The 24,573-nt window shown below is 38.7% G+C and overlaps 1 protein-coding gene across 10 annotated transcripts in view; it reads left to right on the top strand.

Annotated features, from left to right (window-relative positions):
* Positions 1–20,676, top strand: part of RREB1 (ras responsive element binding protein 1) — a 166,996-nt gene extending 146,320 nt beyond the window's left edge. For 7 of the 10 annotated variants that reach the window (XM_087930811.1, XM_087930814.1, XM_026715021.2 and 4 more), the window contains 3 exons: positions 1,833–1,997; positions 11,348–12,112; positions 15,511–20,676. In XM_087930811.1, coding sequence (XP_087786937.1) covers positions 1,833–1,997; positions 11,348–12,112; positions 15,511–16,031 — 1,451 coding nt within the window. In that variant the 3' untranslated portion in view covers positions 16,032–20,676. The remainder of the gene's footprint in view (positions 1–1,832; positions 1,998–11,347; positions 12,113–15,510) is intronic. The other 3 variants (XM_087930819.1, XM_087930820.1, XM_087930818.1) reach the window with 1 other exon arrangement.
* Positions 20,677–24,573: the final 3,897 nt, after the last annotated feature.

Below are 24,573 nucleotides of genomic sequence, written 5' to 3'. Positions count from 1 at the left end.
GATTACGCCCATGGCCAAACACTCCCCAGGATCTGCCGCTTATTTTCAAGTGCTGTTCAGGCCTGTGCAGTCCCCTCAAAAGCTGTTCTGGGTCGCACAAGACCTTCATTTTTGAAGCAGCTTTGGGGAAAGTTCTTCCACAGCCTCAGAAAAATGCACAAAACACCCTCCATTCTCGTGCAATTTTTGGAGGTTTAAAGGCCATGTAAGAGCATGGCCTTCTCACATGACTTCTAAAGGCGTTCCAGGGGTTGCATAAAAGTACATCTCATTCTTACGTGGCCTCTACAACCTTGCGAAAATTGCACAACAATGGGGCATACTTTTGAGAATAATTGTTGTCGGGTGTAGGTGAATGCTGGCGTAGGTTTGTCATAATAGGCCTAATGTGTTATTTAATACAGATCATACTGAGACTTTTATTTGGACCTGTTGCACAATTTGGTAACATGATCTTTTTTAACAGATTAAATAACATAGTATTTATTTTCTGAAATTATCTCTTCCTAGAGGTTTATGTGTGTACCTGAAAAAAATGTCCATTAATGAACTGTGAAAATTCCTATTACCTGAGTCGGGCTTAGGAAGACTCTTGAGAGATTGTACTGCTTGAAAACACCTGAAAAAGTATTTTGACCCCCTCTGATTCATTCCTGCTCTCTGTTTGGTGATATTCCACTGTTTTCTTTTTTCCTGTTCTCATGTTCTTTTGGGGTTTCAAGATTATTAGAGGCAACCTTTATGCATTGGTTGAATGGCATGACTAGTTGTATGTTTTTTTTTTTACTTATGAAGCCCAGCTGGCATTGCAAATTGTATTTTGATGATTTGACTAGGAGAGAATTTTGTTCTGCCCTCTAATGTTTGTTTTTATAGCTGTGTGTGAATTGATCGAAGCTGCACGCAACTATGCAGAATTGTGGCCTTCCTTAGGCAGCTAGTTTTTAAGCCTTTTACTTGCTATAGAAGTGGCCACAGTTAGTAACAATTCTGATAGTTAACTTTCCTAAAGCACCTTGTTTCTCCATACCATATGCCCTATCTATCCTTTCTCTATCACATTCCGTAGCTCTTTGGAATTTTATTTATAAAATGAATTAATCATGTGTTTCCATCACCTTGTCTCTAATTTTATCATAAGTGTTCTTTTTCTTGAGCTCAGAATTCATTCCTGCAGGTAGATTGAATAAGAAGATTTACCCTTTGATATCCTGGAGTGTTCTAATTAGACACATTGCACCATGGAAATTATATTGGGGACTTGAATAAATGTGTGAAATGAGAGAATTTTCCCTTTACGTAACTGATGGATGCTTTTGGATGAGTTTAAATGCCAAAGGAAGGTTGCAAGCCAATTCTTCAGTTGCCTCTTATTTTATCGAGCCCATGACTTTGTAGATCAGTTCTAAATTGGGCCACAGAAGCAATGATCACTTGCTTCCAATCATATATTTCCTTCTGGATTTGTGTGGTGTCATATGAAGAATTGATTACAGAGTATTCACTGATAGCAAACTAGTTATTTGTTATTAAGTCCATATGATTTTTCAGGCAATTATATTGGAGAACTCTCAGAATTTGGGGGTGTCAGAGTCAGTCTATCTTTCTTAGGTTATTTTATGTATGGCTATAGCTGGAATCCTGAGCATGCTACTTGGGAAGTAAATTGCTTCAAATGTAATAGGGCCTTCTTTTAAAATTAATCTTATTTAGGACTGAGTTGAGTCAAAGTTGTTCAAACTAAGCTGAAGGGATAAGAAAACACAAGGAGCTCCTCTTGATACATTAGAAAAAAAAAAGATAAATGTGTTTTTTTTCCCTGCTTCATTCAGGTCAGAAGCCCTTCCCTTGTCAAAAATGTGATGCCTTCTTTTCTACCAAATCTAACTGTGAACGCCACCTCTTACGCAAACATGGAGTTGCCAACTACTGCCTGAGAAGAAACGGGCTTATCCCCCAGTCTAAAGAAAGTGATGCTGGAGCTCATGATAGCACAGGTAGCTTTTTTAGGTTGTTCCAGAATTTAAAGATAAGTTGTGTTCCTTTTTGCTTTGGGCCTTTAGAGGAATCAGTGAGACTTTAGAAGACTTTTTAGGACCTGAGGAATTCAATTAGATGTTAATACCTTGACCGACTTAAGTCTGTTGTGGTGGGGTTTCCCCCCCCATTCAGGAGAGGTGGGAGCATTGAAAGTCTCACAGACAGGCAAGAGAGTTCTATGTCAAATCTTGCTGTTTCTAATCTTACCCCAACGTTCAACTTTCTTGCCTGCCCAGTGTTGAGATTTCAATGGCTCATCTGTTCAGCATAGGAAAATCACAAGTTTTGGATTCTGTGATTTGGATTCTGTGATGCATCGGTTGGGTTGCTGCAATGTTTGATTTGGCCTTGAGAGGAATTTGTATTAAGCAAAGAACAAGGAGATAGGGACCAAGAGAGTTGTCATTGGTTTAGATTACCTATCTGATTAGATAGGTTCTCAAAGCAGACGTGCCTGATAGTAGTTTACAAATTTTAAATTGTGATGAGATTTGTTACAGCATATATGTACCACAATCAGGAATCACTTAGTGTTTTCTAAATGTCTTGTATCCCACTCACCCTATTTTTATAGAAATTTTATTAGAATTACAATTCACAATGATGCAAACTAAAAGAAGAAGAAAAAATAGAAGGCGTGGAAAAGAAAAAAAGAAAATTAGAAAAGAAAGAAAAAATAAGAAATATGGTATAAAAAAAGAAAAGAAGCACATAAACAAGTGACTTCCCTCTTCATAAAAATAAGTATCAACAATTTTTACTAATTTATCACCTTCTCCTAAAATATAACAGATGATCTCTTGTTCTGTCTCATATTGATAAACAGATCCTTAAAACCTTGTCATTTCAATCCGGATCAGCAAATAACCATTAAGCGTTAGATGAAATAACAATTTATCTATTTTAACCTTGATCAAATAAACCAATTTTATATTATTTCCTTTTCCTTCTAACGAACTTTATCATCAAATAATGGCCTAGAACTTGATTTCTTTTCATTTTTTCTTTCTCACGAAATTTTTAACAAGCATCTTTTGTAAATCCAGTATAAGAAAATTAACCATGTCACTCTCTTGGTTTGTTATTTGTATACTTCTCTTAATGATTAAAACATCCATTTCTTTTCTATGTCTGGTATAACATCTTTTTCCATGTCATTCTTGTAGCTAGTCATTTTTAAATGCAGTTTCAGTCTCAATCACATCAGAACAATATTCATTCTCTTCCATGGCAGTTTGAATACATAGTCTACTTTATGAGGCAGATGTTCTTAAAGCTAACTTCTGAGTGCATTGTTCAAAAATTCCCTTCACTATGTCCAATGTTAAAATGTTTTGCTTCATTCTGTATTAGTAAGTTGAGTTTTAATGTTCTTCTCCTTTATTTGTAATCCTTAATTGCTTCTCATTTTCTACGATGTCCAATTTTTAAAGTTAGATCTTCTTGTTTTAAGAATTCAAGACAAAAACATTTCCAAAAGAAGAATTCCTTATAATTTATTATAAAATCTTATTTCAAAATTACCTTCACCCTTTGTAAAGATGGGGGTTTCTAAAATCAAAAAATTAATTACCCCTGTGGTGTTATCCAGAGTTTTTAAAAAGTCCTTAAACTTGTATTTAAAAGTTATTTCACTAGGGATTCAAGGAACCTCACCCAGTGCTGTAAAATCCTTTGATCCAAAAGTTCTGAATATCTGAAAAGCAGTTAAAAAGCAATTTCAAAAGTGATCAGAAAGGGAAAGATGTAAACCCAGTATCCTTTTAAAGATACCACCTGTGGTCTGGGCAAGTTGGCCTATTCCCTTGTCAGCCAGAGCTCCAAACCTGCTGGAGATACCTGTCTTGCATTCTCCTCATGAGGAGAAACAGTGTCAAGTGTTTTTGGGCAATCCCCAAGTTCTCTCCTGGTCTGTAAAGAGTTTGCTCTTTGTTCCACTGCATCTTCAGAGCCATTTTCAGTTTGCTGTTTTTCTTCCCTGGCATTTCAGATCTCCGCGATGCTAAGTCAAAAAAGGTTTAGCTGAAGATAATACATGATGAGAAATCCTATGTTTGTATTATTAAGGGGATGTTTTGGCTTTTGTAACATTTTATATGGAAGTTGGAAAAAAATTATCAGGATTAAAGCTACTATTGATTGTTGGGAACTATGGTTTAGTACAGTGGTGGCTAACCTTTTTCAGCTCCTGTGCTGAAAATTGCACGCGCATGCATGCCAGCACCCAGAGGGCAATGCTAAGCCCCCCACACACACACACCTACGCATGCGTGCACAACCCCCCCGGTGTGCCATGCATCTGCTCATGCATGTGCATCTCCCGCGCACCCCCGTGCATGCGCGCCAGATACCCAACAATCAGCTGGTGGGTGGGGGACCCCGTGCGTATGCACAGTGGGGCTCTTCCAGGTGACCTCTTGCGTGCCAGCAGAAGTGGCTCTGCGTGCCATATGTTCATCATCACGGGTTTAGTATCATTAGCCAGTTATTTTTATTTGATTTGGTTTGTTGAGCAGTAGAATGAAATTAGAAAGCTGACTGGAAATCCGGGTAGTTTTTGAAGAAAGGGGTATGAAAATAATAAATAGGAATAAATTGATAGAAAAACTGACCATTTCGTAACTTAATAATAGAAAATGTAAATTTACTGCTTCGTTCTTTTTTATTCTTTTGTATCATTTGAAGTGTGGTTGTTTATGCTTCATCTATGCTGTACAGGTAGCCCTCGACTTAACAACGTTTCATTTAGTGACTGTTCAAAGTAACAATAGCACTGAAAAAAAGTGACTTGTGACACTTTTTCACATAATATGCATCCCTGTGATCATGTGATCAAAATTCAGATGTTTGGCAACTGCCTCATATTTATGATGATTGCAGTGTCCCACGGTCATGTGATCAGCTCTTGCGACCTTCAGACAAGCAAAGTCAGTGTGGGGAAGCCAGATTCACTTAGCAACCAGGTTACTAACTTAATAACTGTAGGGATTCACTTGACATCGGTGGCAAGAAAGCTTGTAAAACGGGACAAAATTCACTTAACTACTGACTCATTTGTGGTCGTAAGTCAAGGACTACTTGTATCTGGAATTCAGTGGATATACATGTAGAGAGATGCTGAAGACAGGAGGAGAGACCCCATTACTCCTTAAGACAGGAGTCCCCATTATTAAAAGAAACAACCTCCTGAATATGATGTTTGCAGGTACCTTCTCTTAGCTACCACCCACGTTCCTGTTCTCAGTGTCTCAGGTTGGAGAACCTAGGAATCTGTGTACAGTTCTAATGGATAAACATAGATGTTTAATTTTGAGGACTTTTTCTCTCCACAAGGCAATGCAAAGCTAGAGGGAACGGGCTGTGCTCCTGCCATAGTAAGGAGGCAACATTCTGCCTATCAAGGGATACATTTAAGCACATCACTGAAAATTATTTAAGATGAGTTTAATCAGCATTGATATGGTTTCATTTGTATGAAAGCAGATCTTACCAAAGTGTTCCACCTAGTGGAAGCTATTTGAGATTGGAACATTAAAAAAAAGCAACAGGATAAAAAAAATACTGTTGTGTGAAATTAGAAATGAGTGTAGACGAAGGAGATGCATGCTTCAACATTTTAGGGTTACTACTCGTTTGAGTTGGGTATAAACTACAGTAAGGTGCCATGTTCAGATAGATACAAATTCAGACAGACCGTGTTTTGCCAGTGTTGTGAGGCCTCGGACAGCTCGCAAATTAAAACTCATACCAGAACTAAACTCCTAAGTCTCTTTAGATAAAATCTGTTCCCACTTCCTCCACCAAACATTCTTTTATCACCATCCTCAATTAGGGAGGATCAAATGGTTTTGGATGCTGCTATTGTTAGATAATTGGGAATTAGGTATACAATTTACTGCAAATCATCCTGAGATCTAATAGTAGATCCTGGATTAATTTCTGCCTACAGTTGGTATGCTGTGTTTCTTAGTTTACAGATAAAGCTATGAGCCAACAAAAGGGAATCCGTAAAGCATGATGTAAATAACTTGAGAAATATATGAATTAAAGACCTTGTTCTCACCCCTTCCCCACCCCTTCCCAGCACAGCAGCTCAGAGTTTGCTTCTTTCTTCTCAGCTATTGACTTAGCTATTATCTGACTGTTTCTGAAAAAGATTGTTTGCATTATTTGAACATCTTAAACAGTTCAGTCAGGAGCATGTGGCATTAGATCTTCACATTCTCGAGTCAGATTTAATAAGCTAGTGACCTTTGAGGTCCTGCTTGTTGCTGTTTTCTCCCTGTTTGGTGACAGAATGAAAAGGAGTCCTTTAGGAACCAAGTGCCACAGCTTATAATTTAAGCCTTTGAAAGCTGGTATGTATGCCTTATATAACAGGCGGTTATGCAAATCATAAAAAAACGTGTGGGCATTTCAGCTAAGGCCCTGTATGTGCTTCAGAATCTCCGCTCTGTTCAAAACTTGGCCTTTACAATTTGTAATAACGAATTGCCGTTTCCACCCCACCCAAGAACAGTTACCTGTACGAAGAACAGGGTTTTAAACTTGGTTTCCCAGTCTGACAGAATTTCTATAATGCCATCTATTCTTTGTACTAATAGCAGTATTTCATGTGACTCTCTCTGCTCACTGAAGGGAGGACAGCACAATGGGCATGTATTTATAAAGTTTCTGTGAAAGAAAGATCCGGGTGTGGTTTTGCTCAAGTCATCAGTAAAAAAAAAAAAGAGGAAAAAAAAGATACACGGGCTAAAGCGCACGTGATTATGAAGCGAGGAGTATTAGGGAGTCTAGCTGCAGATTTATGAGGTCTGCAGTCTATGGCAACCTGCAAAATGCTTAGAACATACAAAAGATAATTGGATTAAGAAGGTACCTTAAGGTCTGGTGACTGTATATATAAAATTCTCAACTTCCCCTTAAGTTTGGTGCATAATGTTTAATCGTGCCATACTATTGTGGTATATGTTACATCTCCCCGGGAATGGTTTACCAAAGTTGTCATTTCCCACACACAAATTTGGTACAATATGTATGTTTTGGTTCTACTAATCCAAGCAATCATGGAATTTTCCCCATGAAATGATAAGTAAAATATGGCATGGTTGAGTTGCTGCATTTCTGTTTGGTCTTACATTACTTAGTTGTCTGGTGCCAAGAATGAATTTCTTCTATTTGTCTTTTTTTTAAAAAAAACCTCCTAATCTATGAACTAGAATCAGTAGTGCAAAGCAAGAGAATGCCTCTGAACCCCCTTAAATAATAACATTTGGTGTCAAAATTTCATATCTGAGTAGCCAAACTTTCTTCTAATTTATTACTCTTCTAAGTTATTGCTCTTAATGATACATAGTTGTACATTACTGAAAATCACTCAGATCTGTTAGTAGACTTCGGTCTATTTTCTGTCTACCAGTCTGGCTGAAACTCTGTAAAATCAAAACATCTGTAATCTCAAAACATTCTTAATGAGGGAGAAATTAAGGAAACTGGGAAAATGTTATTCAAAAATTGAGAAATAATAGAATCCATATTTGAAATGATATATTAAAATCACACTTTAGTAGGGGAGAAATGGGAGTAAGGGCTTTAACTTCTTAGTAACCAAATCTAGTTTTCAAAATCTCATTTATCAAATAAAGGCTTTTTTAGTTTTTTGTGGCATTGTGAGATATATACAAAGCTTTCATTTTAAGGGAGAAAAAATAGGTGTCAAGCCCTCTTTCTTTTTAAAAGAACTGAGAGATTCAGTTAATCAATACTGGCTGATTTATAAATTGAAAAGTTTTGGGGGGACTTAACTGCCCTTTATTTTGCAAGATGGATTCTTGGCTATTGACACTATTTATTAGAGTGTAATCTTTTCATCAGTGCAGAGCGCCAGTTTGGTGTAGTGGTTAAGGCAACAGCTTTGAAACCAGGATGCTGGTCTAGTCCTGCCTTATATGTGAAAGCTTAGGAAGAGGAAGAGCTGCCTTTGGTTACTTATAAGGTCATAAAAATGGGGTAAAACTCAATAAATAAATACATACATATGTACATATTTTCACTCCAAAAAAATAGTGTGAAAAGTTATTTTTCAGTCTGAAGAAGAAAGCTATATTGTATTGATCCTGCTGAACTGCCAAAGAGCACAATTATGGAGTTTCTTCTGCAGATAGTCCTTAAGGGTGATGACATTTAGGGATGCTGGGAAATGTATTTTGAATAAACCATCAAATGCTAGCTTCAAGATAGAGTTGCAGCACCCTCATCCCTATCCCTTTCCCATTGCAAAGACAAAGCGTGTGTATGTGCCTGCCCACAGGTTACTTGCATAAAGGTTTCAAACATAGAATCTTTCCTCCATCAATCAACTACAGTTTTATTGCTCATACTTTGTTAAGAACACATTAATTTTCAGGTCTGATATTCTGTTATAGAGTTTTATTTGTAGCCAATGATATTGTTTTGTTTCTGTAGCCTAGTTCCTTGCCCTCCTTTTGTTTTGAAATTTGAAGTGCCTGCATTTTATTTTTCATATGTTTAAAACTTTGTGTATAGCCTCTTGATTTCTGGCCTGTCTTGTGTCTGGTCTTTCAAAGTTGTCCTGTTGTCATTCACAAATACAGACTCGATGAATCAGCACAAACAGGATCTAAAACATTTATTTTATCAGCATTCCGATATCCCTTTAATTTCCAAGCCGCTATTGAGCTTTGAAAACAAACAAGCAAGGGTTTAGACTTTTTATCTAGAGATTGTTGGTTCTTGTAACATATAGAAGGCATTCTAAAAACATAATGGCTATCAACACCAAATCTAATCAGGATTACATAGCTTATTATGCTGCAACATCAGCTAAAGTTTAGTTGGGGATGGGGGAAGGGGAAAATTGGCGAAGAAGAAAAATCCACAGCCTGCTTGAACTTCATTAGAAACAACCAGAAAGTTACAAATCAGTGTGCTCATTTTGTACATTAAAGTAGGTTTTCTTTTGTTCCATTCATCATTCCTCTAGTCTTTATATTCAGTCAGGTGAAGTGTTGATAGATAGAATAGGTAGAATTCTTTATTGGCCAAGTGTGGTTGGACACACAAGGAATTTGTCTTTGTGCAAATACTCTTCGTATACATAAAAGAAAAGATAAGAATCATAAAGTACAACACTTAATGATAGTGATAGGTACAATAAGCAATCAAATCATATTGGGAAATAGTCAGTATAAATCATAAGGTTACAAGCGACAAATTTACAGTCATACAGTCACAAGTGGGAGGGGATGGGTGATAAGGAGTGATGAGAAGATTAACAGTAATAGTAGTGCAGACTTTGTAATAGTTGAGAAATAGTGTTGAGGGAATTATTTGTTTAGCAGAGTGATGGCTTTTGGGGAAAAACTGCCCTTGTGTCTAGTTGTTCTGGTGTGCAGTGCTCTATAGCGTTGTTTGGGGGAAGGAGTTGAAACAGTTTATGTCCGGGATGTGAGGGGTCTGTAAATATTTTCACAGCCCTCTTTTTGACTCGTGCAATATACAGGTCCTCAATGGAAAGCAGGTTAGTAGTAATTGTTTTTTTTCTGCAGTCCTAATTATCCTCTGAAGTCTGTGTCTGTCCTGTTGGGTTGCAGAACCAAACCAGACAGTTATATAGGTGCAGATGACAGACTCAATAATTCCTCTGTAGAACTGGATCAGCAGCTCCTTGGGCAGTTTGAGCTTTCTGAGTTGGCTCAGAAGTGTGCTGAAGACAAAAAGGGAATGGTTAATTGTCTTGGTTTTTATCTCATCTTTTCCTTCACAAAGTCACGGGGACACAAATAGCACTCCCCTCCTTCAGTTTTTCCCAAGAACCCTGTGAAGTAGGTTGGGTTGAGAGAGAGTGACTAGCCCCAGATCACCCAGTGTGCTTGCAAGGCTGAAGGTGGAGTTGAGCCTGCCTTTTCTCAATCAGAAGGTTGCAAAAAGCTATCACTTGACCCCCAGGAGACGGCAACCGTCATAAATATGAGTCAGTTGCAAAGCGTCTGAACTTTTGATCACGTGACCACGGGGATGCTGCAATGGTCACAAGAGTGAAAAACAGTCGTAAGTCTCACTTTTTTTCAGTGCTGTTGTATCTTTATATGGTCATTAAACGAACTGTTGTAAGTCAAGGACTAACTGTACCAAACTGGCTCTCCAGTCTGACTAAGCTTCTTTGTCCCTCCTTCCTCCCGCCCCCCCTCAAAAGTGAAATATTTAAAAGGATGTTTTTGTTTAGACAAACTAAATATATAATCCCTGGGATTTTGGAAGAGATATAATGATGTTGCTATGCGTCTCCTTTTGGGAATACCAGAAGGAATATAGGATTAGCTTGTAAGGAGCACCAATTCTAAAAATAGTTTTCCTGGTGTAGTTCAGAGGGCAGAGGAAAGCTAAAAGGGTGCCTGCATCATGGTTTCCATGGGCTGAAATTTGATTCAGAAGCCTCTAATGAAAGTCACTGATTAATTCAAGATTAATACAGTCAAATGTTGATGAATGTCCCCATAAATAGTCCAGCTGTTCAATCAAATATTTGCAGAATACTGCCGGTTGTGCATGCTTCCTTCCATTAGATTAAAGGAAACGGCTCAAGAACATGACAGTTCCAGTTGCTTTGCTTAGTAGTATATTCAGCTTTTTTCTCCTTGGTATCCACAGAGAAATCAGCAATAATTCAACTATTTGGAACTAGGATTTCTTTTGAGCCTGATCCCATTAATTAAATAGCTTGCTCCATTGTTTTCACATTTCTATCACATCGCTGAGGAAAATTACATTTGGATTTATTAATCTTTCCAGAATGCCATAGCGTATGAAGTATTGTACATAAATTGATGAAATTTCTGCACAGGGCTGAAGCATTCATACCATAGCTGGTATTCAGTAGGTTCTGACCAGTTCTGGAGAACCGGTAGCGGAAATTTTGAGTAGTTCAGAGAACTGGCAAATGCCACCTCTGACTGGAGATTTTACAGTACCCTTCCCCTGCCACGCCCACGAAGCCATGCCCACAGAACTGATAGTAAAAAAATTTTTGAATCCCACCATTAATTCATACACTGGGTTACTGTTTGTGCATTTTTGAATTAAGCTGAGATAGTTGGCATCAGACAATTGTCCACAACAGTATTGAATTTGGAATCTTAAGACTATTATTGTTAGATATGGCTGAATCTCCCGCATGCAAGACTCACAAGACTAGAGAACAGTAGTTGATGATGGCATTACAGAAAGTATGTTGATGGGGCTTCCTTGAGTGTTGAAGAAGTCAATATTTCTCTGTTCTCTCTTGCAGATAGTCAGTCTGATCAAGAAAATACAGGTGCCGGAAATGAAGCACTCGACTTGACCTCTGGGGAGAGAGACCACCTGGAGGAAGCGACCGAGTTCCTAGAAGAACCTGAGTGCAGTCCTAAAGAAGAGGAGAAGATGGAGTTGTTATCCCAAGGAGAAGAGGCTGCACGAGGGAAGTTAAGTGAGGGGGAAGACGAGCCAGAAGAAGATTCAGTCAGCAACAGAAGTTTGGACCTCAATTTTGCTAGCAAGTTCATGGAATTCAAGCTGGCTGAGAATGATCAAAACCCAGGCAACGGGGCTCAGTCTGAAAACAAACACACCTGTGATACATGTGGGAAATCCTTCAAATTTGCTGGTACTCTTAGCCGGCACAAAAAAACCCATGCGCATGACGACAGGAAAGATGAAAAGAGCAGCGAGGATGAAAGTAAACATGCTCAAAGTGGAGACCAAGCCTACGTCCCTATTGTGCAAGAGGACCCACCTCTTGAACAGGAAGAGCCTGGAAAGGACATTAAGGGTGTCGAATCCCCCACAGATGGTGAGGCAACAGGAAAGGAAAACGAGGAGAGCGAAAGCATTTCTGAGGGAGAGAGCACGGAAAGAAAATCTTCTGAGAAGAGCGATGAAGACCGGAAGCCAAAGCCTGGTGCGGGCACTAAGAGTGAATCTAAGGCAGACAAAAGGAAAAAAGTCTGTACAGTATGCAACAAGAGATTTTGGTCTCTGCAAGATTTGACCCGGCATATGAGATCTCACACAGGTACATGGGGGCGGGGGGAGGGCACTGAGGACTATTTGTAGTAATGTAATTTACTCTGTGATAGGATATATTCAGAGGCTCCAGATAGAATCCATAAGATGTTCAGTTAAACTGAGGAAACTCACTGTTTTGTTAAAAAAACCGGCTGTTCAGAGGCTGCTGAACTTAGGTGGGTCTGACAGATTCTGCATAAGGCAAAAACCTGTAATTTTAAGTGTTTGATTTGCCTTGCACACTGAATAATATGTAGAATTAACCTCAGGTTTCTGGCCCTGTGCAGTTTGAAATATTTGGAGCAACATAAAGAATGAAGGTGGCAACTTTCCAAAACTCTTCATTTTAGCATGAAATCATGTTGAGGCCACTTTTGCACACTTACGTTAGGATCCTGCATAAATTCTTAGTACCGTGAACAGTGGGACATATAAGTGAGATGAATATTCTAGTACAGATAATTTACCTGAAGTTTGCAGGCTGTTTGGTTTTTTTCCCTCAGAGGTTCAGTATTTATTAGCAAGTTGTGCCTGTATTTCAAGAGATTTGTAGTTTTGTACAAAACCACTCGGTCTGAGATTCCATGTCAAATGATGGCAGCTCAGTTGGAATTGAAGGCCACAAAATAGGGGAAAATCCCAAGTACAGGTAGTCTTCAACTTGAGGCCACAATTGAGCCTCAGATTTATGTTGCTAAGTGAAACATTTGTAAAGTGAGTTTCACCCCATTTTACAACCTTTCTTGCCACATGCAAATGTGAATGACTGCAGTTGTTATCACACAACTCTGGGACATTTGAACCGTCACAAGTACGAATCAATTGCAACGTATCAGTATTGGTTCATGTGACCATTGGGGATGCTGCAACAGTCGCAAGTGTGAAAAATGGTCCTGTCCCTTTTTTTTCAGTGCTGTTGTAACTTTGAACGGTCACTAAATGAACATGTAAGCCAAGAACTGCCTGTCTTTACTTTCTCTGGGTTAGTTAATATACAGCCCATCTACCTGATTGGTCACACATATTCAAGATAATGGAGAAGCAATAGAGCAAGGAGACAATATTGCTATCTTTGCTTTGCTTAAAGCCAGCTGACTGGAGAATTCTGGGAGTTGAAGTCCACAAGTCTTAAAGTTGCCAAGTTTGGGGACCTTTGGCTTAAAGGGTCTTCAGGTTTCTCATGCCTTCAGTTGTTGGGTTCAGCATACTGTGCTTTTGAACGCTTGCATGAGTGGTCATGCCCAATCTTGGCTCTTTGCTGAAGGCAGCAGGAAGCCAAGATAAGCCACTCTTGCAGGTGCTGTAGCTTAACTGCCTAGAAATGTGTCACTGGCAATCTTGGCAGAGAGGGGCCTTGTTTAAAGCTCTGTTAGGTAAGATTAAGCTCATGAGCCATGATGGGTTTTCCTTCTCTGTTCTAAGGAAGATAGTATAGCTGGTTCTCTAATCTTCTCAACTACCAGTGATCCAGGCTAGACGTGGAGGTGATGATTGGCCCAAGAGATAGTGATTATCCAAGGTCACTTACTAAATTTCCTAAGCTGCTGTCTGGCAGTCATTCAGGGAGTTCCCTAGTTTAGCAATCTAATCACATTGACTCAGAATTAAGCAAGAGCTCTTACAATAGAGGGCTGTGGGTTTGTGAAAGACCGACAGCCTGCATTTCATTCTTTTTCTATCCCTTCTACTGGGAATTAAACTTAGCAAAAGAAGTTATTATTCTGCAAATATTAGTGACTTCAGTGATCTGCCTGGAGGAACAGTGAAGAATTTTGTACGATGATTTAAAAACGGAGTTCGTCTCTCCCACATTGTAATGATTTGACATTACTGCTTAAAAATGAAGGAGAAACTCTATGAGGTACGATAGTTGCCCATCTTTTAAGATAACATAGATTCTATAGAAAGTTTAAGCCAAATCTTTTGAAATGCAAGTAGCTATGATGACAAGGCATTTTTCTTTGTAGCCTCAAGAGACTCTCTTAAAAAAATAAAAAGATAAAACTTAAGGTGAATCTAGGGAAAATGAAATGAAAACCAGTCGGAACAACTCATGAAGTGGCACTTCCTTTACGATCTAGCATTGAAGACCAGCTACTTTACTCCTTTGATAAAGGGGAGTGTTTCGTTTTACTTCCCATTTTTTTAGAAAAGGGAAGCCAAATGAAACGAAGATAATGGAAACTGCATTTTTTCCTCTGAACTATGAAGCCCTTATATTTCCTTTAAGAAGCTGATTTTCCAGTCTCCTGTGTATTCAGTAGTCAGTCAGTCAGTCAGTCAGTCAGTCTGTCTGTCTGTCTGTCTGTCTCTATCTATCTATCTATCTATCTATCTATCTATCTATCTATCTATCTATCTTGCATACCGTTCTGTATATAGACATGATTAGACAGACATTTATAAAGGTAAATTGTGCTATTCAATTGACAGGAGCAGAGCACTTTCCTCCTGTTCCTATCAGTAGAGACAAATGCACAAATCTTTCTCCTAACAGCATTGTCAAGGGACTTCAGCTCCTATCATCAGCAAATCCTGTATTTGAAAGGATGGTGACAAAACAATCTTTTTTTTTCCAATCACCAAATAATACAAGAAACTTGCAATTAATTAGGGTAAAAAGAAAAAAAAAGGTCCAGCTTCTGAAGATCTTGGTGTTTAGTAAAGAATGGAGGTACTAATTCCGGATCAGGAGCCGTGGCGGTGCAGTGATTTGAATGTAGTATTGCAGGCTAATTTTGCTTACTGTCAGGAGTTCGATACTCACTGGCTCAAGGTTGACTCAGCCTTCCATCCTTCCAAGGTTGGTGAAATGAGGACCCAGATTGTTGGAGGCAATATACTGACTTTGTAAAGCACTGTGAAGCAGTGTATGTAAGTGTAAGTGCTATTGCTTTGAGCCTCTGCGTGTTCCGTTGTTTCAATTATTTGTCTACCATATGGAAACAGTCTCTGTTCAAAGGGGATCTTATGGTATCTTCTTTCAATAACTGCTTTTGGGAGGGGGTTGAATCTGGCCAAGGATAGAGCCGGAATAATTTTGGAATTTGTATGTGAAAAGGATTTAATTGAAAAGCATCTAAAATGCACCACGTTGCCTTCGCTGTTAAAAGTAAGACAAAAATGATGGTCATGGTGGGACTTCTACTGCTTAAAATAACAGCGTGGATTCATATGATATAATTGTCAGGTTAGAGTTTGTTGGGTAAAATATGGCCCTTGTGCCTCAGGGGAAATGGATTAAAAATCACAATATTGCCTCAATGCCCATGATAGACATTTCTCCTTTGTCAGCCTTGCTATAAACCTTTCGCTTGCCATTCTAAGCAAGCAAACTAGGACCGTCTCAAGGATGAAGGAATATATCTGACCTTTGATTTTTGTCTCTTTTTCCCTTGATCCCAGGGGAGCGGCCATACAAATGTCAAACCTGCGAACGGACCTTTACGTTGAAACACAGCCTGGTTCGTCACCAGCGCATCCATCAGAAGGTCAAAAGTGCCAAGAATCACGAGAAGGACAGCGACAGGGAGGACACCCGTTCACGAGGGGAAGAAGACAGTGAGAACGAGTCTCTCCCCAGCAGCACAAACCCCATCTCGGAAAATGAGGGCGATGCCCTCGTGGGGCCCGGAAGCCATTCTCCGGTGACCAGGAGCCGCAGAGAAAGCTCGGCCAATGCCACCAAGGATTACTCTTGTAAGGAAGACAAGCTAGCTGGGAAAGCCTCAAGTTTAGGCCTTGCCGAACCAAGCAAGATCATGCCGAAATCCTCCGCGAAAGAGCAGGAGTCTCGAGGAAAGGCCGATCGGGAGAGCTCCTCTGACTTCATTCAGGACTTGCTGGAGATCCAGAACAAGAAATCCTCCATGAGTCATATCCTCGCCTCTGCAGAGAATGGGCCTCAGCTCTTGGAAGTTGAATGACAGCTATGGCTTCAGCGGCACCCCAGCAACCTGATCCAGGACACAGGATTAAAGCGGACAACAGGGCAAGCTTTACTTTGCTGCCAAGTCAACCTCTGCTGTGGTGACCCAGGAGTGGGCGATGGGTGGACGGGATAGGGGAGGATTGATGCATGGCGGTCTGGATTAGTGCCATAAACCCTTCAGTATAAATAATGCAAAAGACTACAATTATTTACTGGTCTGAGTGCCTTACTACTTTATTAGGTCTTTTTTGGTATCGTAGATATTTTTTAAAGCAAATTAGATGATTTTTTTAAAAACAAAAAAATATTTTAATTATTTGGAGAGGACCTTTTTCATTTAAGCATTAATGTTACCTTCTTTTTTTAAAAAAAAAAATTCGGGTGTGTGAGTTTGTTCTTGTATATCTGTGATAGCCGCTTTTGTGTATTCTCGGAGCTGGAAATTGGGGGGGTGTCAGTGGTGCAAGGAAAGCCCTAAAAAACTGCAGCCAGTAACTGGAAGAAAAATTTTAAAATCCCAAGCAGAAGAAGTAGATATAAAAGGTTAACTTGTTTTTGGTTTGTCTTTTCAGACTTTTTTTTTTTTTAATCACATGAGGGAGACTTAAAGCAGTTCGATATATTAATATAAATCAAGGTTTTCAAGCTTGGTTCAAGCTAAAAGCAGGAAGCCACAATTACTGTTACCTTCATTATTTCTTCTATTTCTCCTCCTCCTCCTCTTCCCATGATCAGTGATGGCATTCTAGCTATTGTCATTTTGTATAAGGCCCTTTCTGACCATTGTGGACTTAAAGAGTATACAGAAAGGGTGGCATAGTGACTTAAAAAAAACCTATGGAAAATATGCACCCACTGTTTATATGTGTATGCGTGTGTATACATACACATATATATGCATACAGTTTGTGTGTGTGTGTGTATAAATGTTTGATTTGTGTTTCAATATATTATTGTTTTAATATTTTATAAAAGTTGTTAGTTTGCTAATCTCTGCATTCTGCAGAAACCAATGGACAATATTTGTCCACGGAGATCTACAACACAGCTCAGATTGCCTGCTTAGATATTTCTGCTTAATCTCTCACTGATGTTTCTTCTTTTGGGTTTGACACTCTTTTAATATCCAGTATATTCATAGAAACCTCTTAGCATCAAATGAAAACAGTGAAAGCCCCGTTCACAGATCAATCCAGGTGGACATAGCATAAATTGACATGGAGGGAATAGAAAGAGTGAGTACTATAGAGCAGTGATCTCTCCCCAGTTTCTCTGTTTTCATACTGATAAATTAATTCAGGAAAACAAGAGTCTCTACTGGAATAGAAAGTTCATGCCACAGAAGGTTGTTCCTATGTCTTTTTCCCCACACAACCAATCGAATGCATGTAGCATATGTAAGTTGCTACAGTATGTCCACATCTGTTTCCCCATCCAATCATACCTATGCCTTCAATTTCTCACAAACGATTGTGTCAAATGAACCTCAGCAGATAAGGGGGTTCAGTGTAAGTTAATAAAAGAGACAGGAGTCAAATAAATTAATGGCAGGCTGGCGTGAAGATAAAATGAGTTGGAAGAAAGCTATTCAGATTCCATGCAAAAGGCACTGCAAATGCTGTGGCATAGTTTGGAATTTGCAGTAGTTGCAGTTTTTTTTTTTTTTTAAATAATAACTAGGGTGATTTAGTCTTCCAGAAACAATAGAGAAAAATGAAAATTTTCAAAGCCTTAAGTGATCTTACTACCTTGATGTGCTTTAAAGCAAGGAAATAGTCTATTACTGGCAATAAAGTTTCCAGATGGACAAAAATGCTTATTTCCCAAGGTTTCTAGAGCTTTTCCCAACGTTTAACTCTGTTCCGAATTGGGAATGGACTATACATTCCTGTTGCTGGCAACAGGAGACAGGACAAGCCCACCAACATTAAGACTGATCCACTGACCCAGTTAAGCTGGTGTGTTAGATTGTAAAATTCATTTTTTACTACTTTGAGGTGAGGGCCATTTGTCTTGTGGGGGATCTAATTTCAGTGGGATTGCCCTCTATGTATGTGTGACTTGTGTGGATGTGTGCAAATATGGCTGTATTGCTACATTCCTTGTATTTCAATTTTAAAGAGACATATACAGAATTGGATGTGAACAAGGCAGCTGACAGTTTCACTCGTAGTTCTGTTGCTACTAATGTGTGAAAGAAGCTTGTCTTTTGGGATGACTATATTAATTCTGTACCCTCATCTTAAAGATGGAGGAAATTTGCAATTATTTTCCAGGCCTGCATGGTTGTGAACCCAGTTCTCAAATCAATCTGTTTTCTCTTCAAGGAGCCTTTGGGCAAGAGACAATACGTCTGTGTGTGACTGATGATCTTTTTATAAGTAACCCTGCATATGTGGGAATCTGCTGAAGTTTGCCTGGCATCCCCATACTCTAATTCAGACTGAGTCATGGGTCAGGAATGACCATTTACTTAGTTGTGGGGCATATATATAGTAGGGCAAAGGCATAGTATTTCTCAGATTTTTTTCTGTTGTTCTTTCGCATTGAACCTTTTTTTTCATATTATTTTTTTTTTCCCTGCCCTCTAACTTAAAATCATTAATCCGGGGTGGAAAAAACAGTGGAGTTCCAGGTTAATTTGGCTTATAAACACCTTAATTAGTGGCTGTTGTAACTTGGAACATTAATTTAACAAGTTCTGGAAAACCAAATTTGCTCCAGCTTGCCCTAAAATGATACTCCGTGCAAATAGCATTGAAAGCAAATCAGAAACAAGTTGATGTTATATAGAAATAAAGTAATATATCCTGAATTCTCGGTTCAAAATTGGGAGTATTATACCCATCTATTTCATGTTCATTATTTTTTTTAGAGATTCAGCTCAGACTGCCTGGGAAGAGTGAGGAGATCATTTTGGGGCGATAGTATTTCATATAGAATGTGAAGCAGGGATTCCATTGTTATAGAGGGTGTGTAAAGCAGTTTGGAAACAATCCTCTGGGTTATTGAAAATAAATATCAATTGTTTCTTTTAGAATATAAAATCCTTTGCTAAATGATGCTTTCCATCAAAGTCAATTTCAGCATCCCTTAATATAAATTGCTATTATATTATTATAATTATTATTATAATTATTATTATTGTTATTTGGGAATATTTTGTTATTAATTTGAGGGGTATTTTTTTTTTTTTTGCAGCTCTCCACACTAAACTGCGGAATACTGTGGGGAGAGAAGCCATTAGCTAAATCACGGGTGTCGGAACTACCCTCAGACTGAATGGGTCATTCTAAAGACCTGTTTAATCTCTTGGCCTTTGTTTTTTTTTTGGGGGGGTTGCAAGTCTGACAGATCTGAACAAAACTTTATGCTGCAGAAATAATGTAGCAAATAATATCCCAGCACCCTGCCGGGACATCTGCTAGCAATAATCACTATTGATTTAAAGCTTTATTTAGTCTCTATGTATATCGTAGTTTATTATAAAATCTTGCCACATTTTACTGGTGTTTTTATTAGTTGTATTTGATGGAAGAAAAAAAATTGTGTTCCCTTTTGTTGTTTCCCCTCCTCACATTCACAATCCCGCTCCCCCCCTTTATATTAAAACTGTGAACTTTATAATGTGTTTAAACTATGGGTGAATCTTAGGCTTAGTTTGCATGTTGAGCTAGTTCATTTCTCTGCATCTTCATGATTTTTCTTCTCCCTCCCCTTTCCTCTCTCAGGGCTTTTTTTTTTTAAATCTGAAAATCTCTTGTTGGACTTGTAAAGGAGCTAATGGTGAAAATTCAATCACTACAATAAGCACTTGACTGTGAAAGTATAAAAAGAACCAAGAATAAAAACAAACCCTATACGTGCAGCAATATCTGATGTAGAGCTAGCTCTCTTGATGGTTTAATTCCAGCTTCCCCGTGATTTTTAGTTGTTGTTTTCTTTCTACAACCTGATCCTCAAATTTTCCCATCAACTATAGTCGCTGTTGGAGTACCTCCAAGTCCCAGGATGAACCTGCATGTTGATGCCTGCTGTGTTGGTCGAATGGTTGAATTGTGAAATAATTGAGAGTAGAGCCAACACTGCCTTAAATCCTCTGGTTTCTCAAAGCCATTAAGTCGGTGAAAAGATCCAGAGAAGAAGTCAGGGCAACGAGCTTGCATGAAATGATAAATCCCTTACCTCTGTATCCTTCAGCCCAAGGTGACACTATCATGATTTTGAGGAGGTAACCCATCAATTGAGGATTCTCCCTTCTGGTAATGCAAGTTTGGTTGGTATTGATGGGATGGGAAGGGGGGAGGAGTTCTCTCTCCTCACCATTCTCTCTTCACTTAAGACGGATGTTTTAATTCTAAAAGTTTCAGCCCATGCAAGGAGTAATTAGTGTGTACAATTTATATATAGAAATATAGATATATATATATATATTTTCGAAAGGGAACGTTTAAAAACTGCTGCTACAAGTTGTGTACAAGACTGATTTATGCCACATGAACAGAGAATCACACTATTTCTTTGGGTACTTCTATTCTTCTCATTCAGTTGTATGTTACTTCCAGATTCAAAAGTGATGAAAATAATGCTGTTCTGTATCAAACGATCTACGCAATAAAAGGTTATATTTAAAAAGAAAATTGTACCTTTGGAAATTGCAAAACAATTACCTTTTCGTGCATTTGGGAGTCTTAATATGCTTTTGTGTATTTTCAGCTGGGATTATTTTCAAAAAACAAGACAGAGAATAGTCCCAATGAACTCATACTTGTTATACTTGCTCTTTCTCCTCACGAGTTACTTTGTCTCCCTCCAAAGATTTGTATTTAATAATAAGCTAAACTGTTTTTCTCCTTTCATATTTGCCCGCGCTTAGTGCAAATAGTTACCTTGCTAGTGCAAATGCATAAAGGGGGAAGATTTTTAATTTTTGAATTGAAGCATAGGGTATATACACTGGATATAACTCCTTTCCAAAGATGGGGGTGTGGGAAGTACAATAACACTCCGTAAATGGGAACATGACCTAATGTAATATCTGCATCTCTCAGAGCTTAAGGGAAGGTGGATTGTACGTATCGTTTTGATATTGTAGCTGTGTTTCGCCACTGGGTGGCACAGTTGTAAGAACATGGAACCCTGGAGAGAGATTAGAAGCATCAATCTCAGAGTGATTACTTTTCTTTTAAGATCTAATGACCGAGTAAAATACTTGCAGCATTCCCTAAGCCAGATTCATTTCAGCATGCGAGAGAGACACAAATGAGCAGATTTCCCTACTCAAAATGATTTGACACAAACAGGCAGGAGTATTTTATTAGACATATGTTTCTAATCATTCCTGTGATGGGGAGCTGCCCTGAGCTTCAATGCCGATGGAAAAGGAATATTTGAAAGCTGTAGCGTGGGGAGATAAACAAGAAGACCCAAAAAGAAAGGAAAAAAAAAAGGGACATCTAGTACATGTATACTTTAATCTAGATGAAAAAGCAGGCTGGGGAGAAAATTGGGAATTGGAAGTCTTCGAGTCTTCATTTGATAATGATGATGAATGTGTTATTGTTCCTAAGAGAGGTAATTATAGAAGGAAATCCTCACTTCTGAATGAATGCTTTATTTCAAAAAAACTGTAGCATACCCTGTTATGAAAAATTGCACAGTGTATTTTTCATTTTTCCAAATTTACCCTTGAGTTTGAATTTAGCAAAGCAATGTGTATCACAGCAATTTTTAGGACATTTCTAAGAGTATTTTGAAAATATCACTAACCCCTCTAACGGAGTAGATAATTTTTTGTGAGGACATTGTGGTTGTATTTTAGAGGAAACTGACTGTTGCTGCATAAAAGATTTCCATGAACTTTAATTTCTGGTGATTTAGATGCTGTTGTCCACAGGCGTTTAATCCCAGTTCCAACATTCCTACAATTTTTGTTAAAGAGCATATAGAAGGAAGTGAGAAGGCACTTGCAGGGCCAAGAGCATCGCAGATGACACTTCAAATCAGTGGTGGAATTCAATTTTTTTTACTACCGGTTCTGTGGGTGTGGCTTATTTGGTGGGTGTGGCTTGGTGGTCATGTGGCTGGGTGGGCATGGCCAACTCAAATGTCACTCACATCAAGGGGTGCCTCACCTGGCCCCTCCCCTCCCAGCCATTCCTTGTCACCCAACCTCAACTTATCTATAGTTCTGTAAAAATGTTGTTCACCTTTTTTGACTTTATTATCTGCATACTATAGATGTACTTTCATGGACCACTGAAAGGAGGAAATGGCTCACGTGCTTTACTCAAGAGTGTGATAGGCAACAGGCTTTTAAGGGGCTGCCACAAAGAAAGGGGGACAATGTATTTTCCAAAGAAGCAGAATGCCAACAAGAAGCAATGGATGGAAACTGAACAGAGAGAAGCAACCTACAACTAAGGAGAAACTGCCTGACAGTGAGAACAATTAACCAGTGGAACTGCCTGTGTTAATATTGTACACTGTCCCTACACCTAAGAGTGATTTTTCTGCCTTTCTTTTGCCCAGGGCTACCACATTGAATGCATGTAAACCCTGAAAAATATGTGGCAGCCCTGGGCAAAAGAAAGGCAGAAAAATCACTCTAGGTGTAGGGACAGTGTACAATATTAAAACATGATAAATAATGGAACAATTAAAAATAATAGCACAGCCCGAATAGGTGCAAACCGATCGAATAGCACTTCTGCTTCAAATGCTTCCAACAGCTGCGTTCTCTTGCTTTTCTTATGAGTATTAACGTTCAGCCAGACAAAAAGTTTGGTTGTCAGTTCTATCAACAACCCTGGCCCCAAGTTTATAAATCCTGGTTTATGGTGCTCTCTCTTCCGGTTTCTCTTAAGTTGACGCAGTCCCACGGAATCAGTGATGAGTTCCCATCAAACTCCAAAGCCTGGTTAAATTGCTCAAGCAGCCCTCATTCTGCCTGGAGCAGAATTTTAATTTTTAACATTGCTTCTGATCATAATAGGTACACGTAGATTGCAAAATAAATCCCCGTTTCACAAATCTCCAACACCCACTGCCTCTTGTGTCATTTGCTGGGATGCATTGTTCCCATAGTTGGCATGCTCACCATCTTCAAAGTCTCTGGAGCCTATCATGGATTTCCTGATAGGTTCAGCGTGTTACAGGATTCTAGGATATTGGGGGCGGGCAGCAGAGGGGTAGAAATGGATGTGTGATTTCAGAACATTCCCTGCCCAATTTGCTTTTTTGTATTTGTATTTGATTTCCAAAGAGAGTATTTCTATCCTGTTAAAACAAATGGCCCATGAGTCATTAACGCTAAAATAAGTTTTACATTTTTTTAATAAAAAAAATTCCACCCAATAGTTGAATTAAAAAAGGAAAAGTATTATTAGCTTTGCAAAATGAAATAAGATCAGGTGGTTTTTTTTTTTGAACCGTTGTTTTTGCTGGGCCTTGTCAGACATACAATGTAAGAGATGATCAGGCTGAGCCCAACTGCATCATGAGTCACAAATGTCTTTGTGCCCACTGGGAATCTTAAGTGCAGCCCGCCCTGAATTGCTGTGACTCTTACTTATTGCCAACTTGCTTGGACCATTAGTAGTTCAGATTCTTGTAGAGAATTTAGGCTTGAAATAAATCCTTACACTCATTTGAACTGCCTGAATTTATCTCCTGATTTGCCGGCACTTCACAATGACCTCCCATCCTCAAACACCAGAGGATGGCTCAACCTGTTGCAAGATAGTATACTATACTGTATATTTTAAAATTGAATATAGTACATGCGATTCCAGCTATTGTTTGAGACTGACACTAGTTCTGCCACTAGGTTCCATATGTAATGTAGACTCGGGGGGAAAAATTGAAATATCCCTCACCTTCCAAAATAAAATTTTATGGACATAATATAACATCTCTAGCTCTCTTCTGTGAGAGCTTAAAGGAAGATCAACTCTATAGTGTAGCATTCTGATAGACACTGGTTGAAATATAATGAAAGTGTATGTCTCTTCCTTAAGTCTGGGTCTTGGAGGATTGAAGGTCAATATTGAAGGTACTGACCTGGCCAGTATTTCATTAATGCCTACAATGATACTGTTAGACTTTGCTGTTACCAAGTTTGTACAAATGGGTTGACATTGCAGAGAACCTTTACTGATTTTGTCCTTGAGGTAAAAATGGTAATATACAATTTTTATTATGCCTAACCATCATGATTGACAATAAATGGGGATTGAAGTCTTGCAAAAGAGGAACCCCGGTTGGGGAAGCACATGAGGGAAAGAAACTTGAAGGGTTTGGTAAGCAGCCTCAATGGATTTAAGAGTAAAAAGAAGAATTAAAAATAGTAATCCAACAAAGAATGAACTGCCTGAAATACGGTGAGTGGATAATAAAATGTGCTATATTAACATATCGCTTGGGAAGAGTCAGTTTGGTTAAATGAATAAGACAACAAGCTAGAAACCAAGAGACCATGATTTCTAACCCTTCGGTACAAAGCCAACTGGGTGACTTTGGGCCAGCCCGTTTCTCTC

The sequence above is a fragment of the Pseudonaja textilis genome, chromosome 3 (genome assembly GCF_049901715.1).
Source record: "Pseudonaja textilis isolate UNSWEBS1 chromosome 3, rPseTex1.2, whole genome shotgun sequence".
Taxonomy (NCBI): domain Eukaryota; kingdom Metazoa; phylum Chordata; class Lepidosauria; order Squamata; family Elapidae; genus Pseudonaja; species Pseudonaja textilis.
This window is presented reverse-complemented; position numbering and strand designations above follow the sequence as displayed.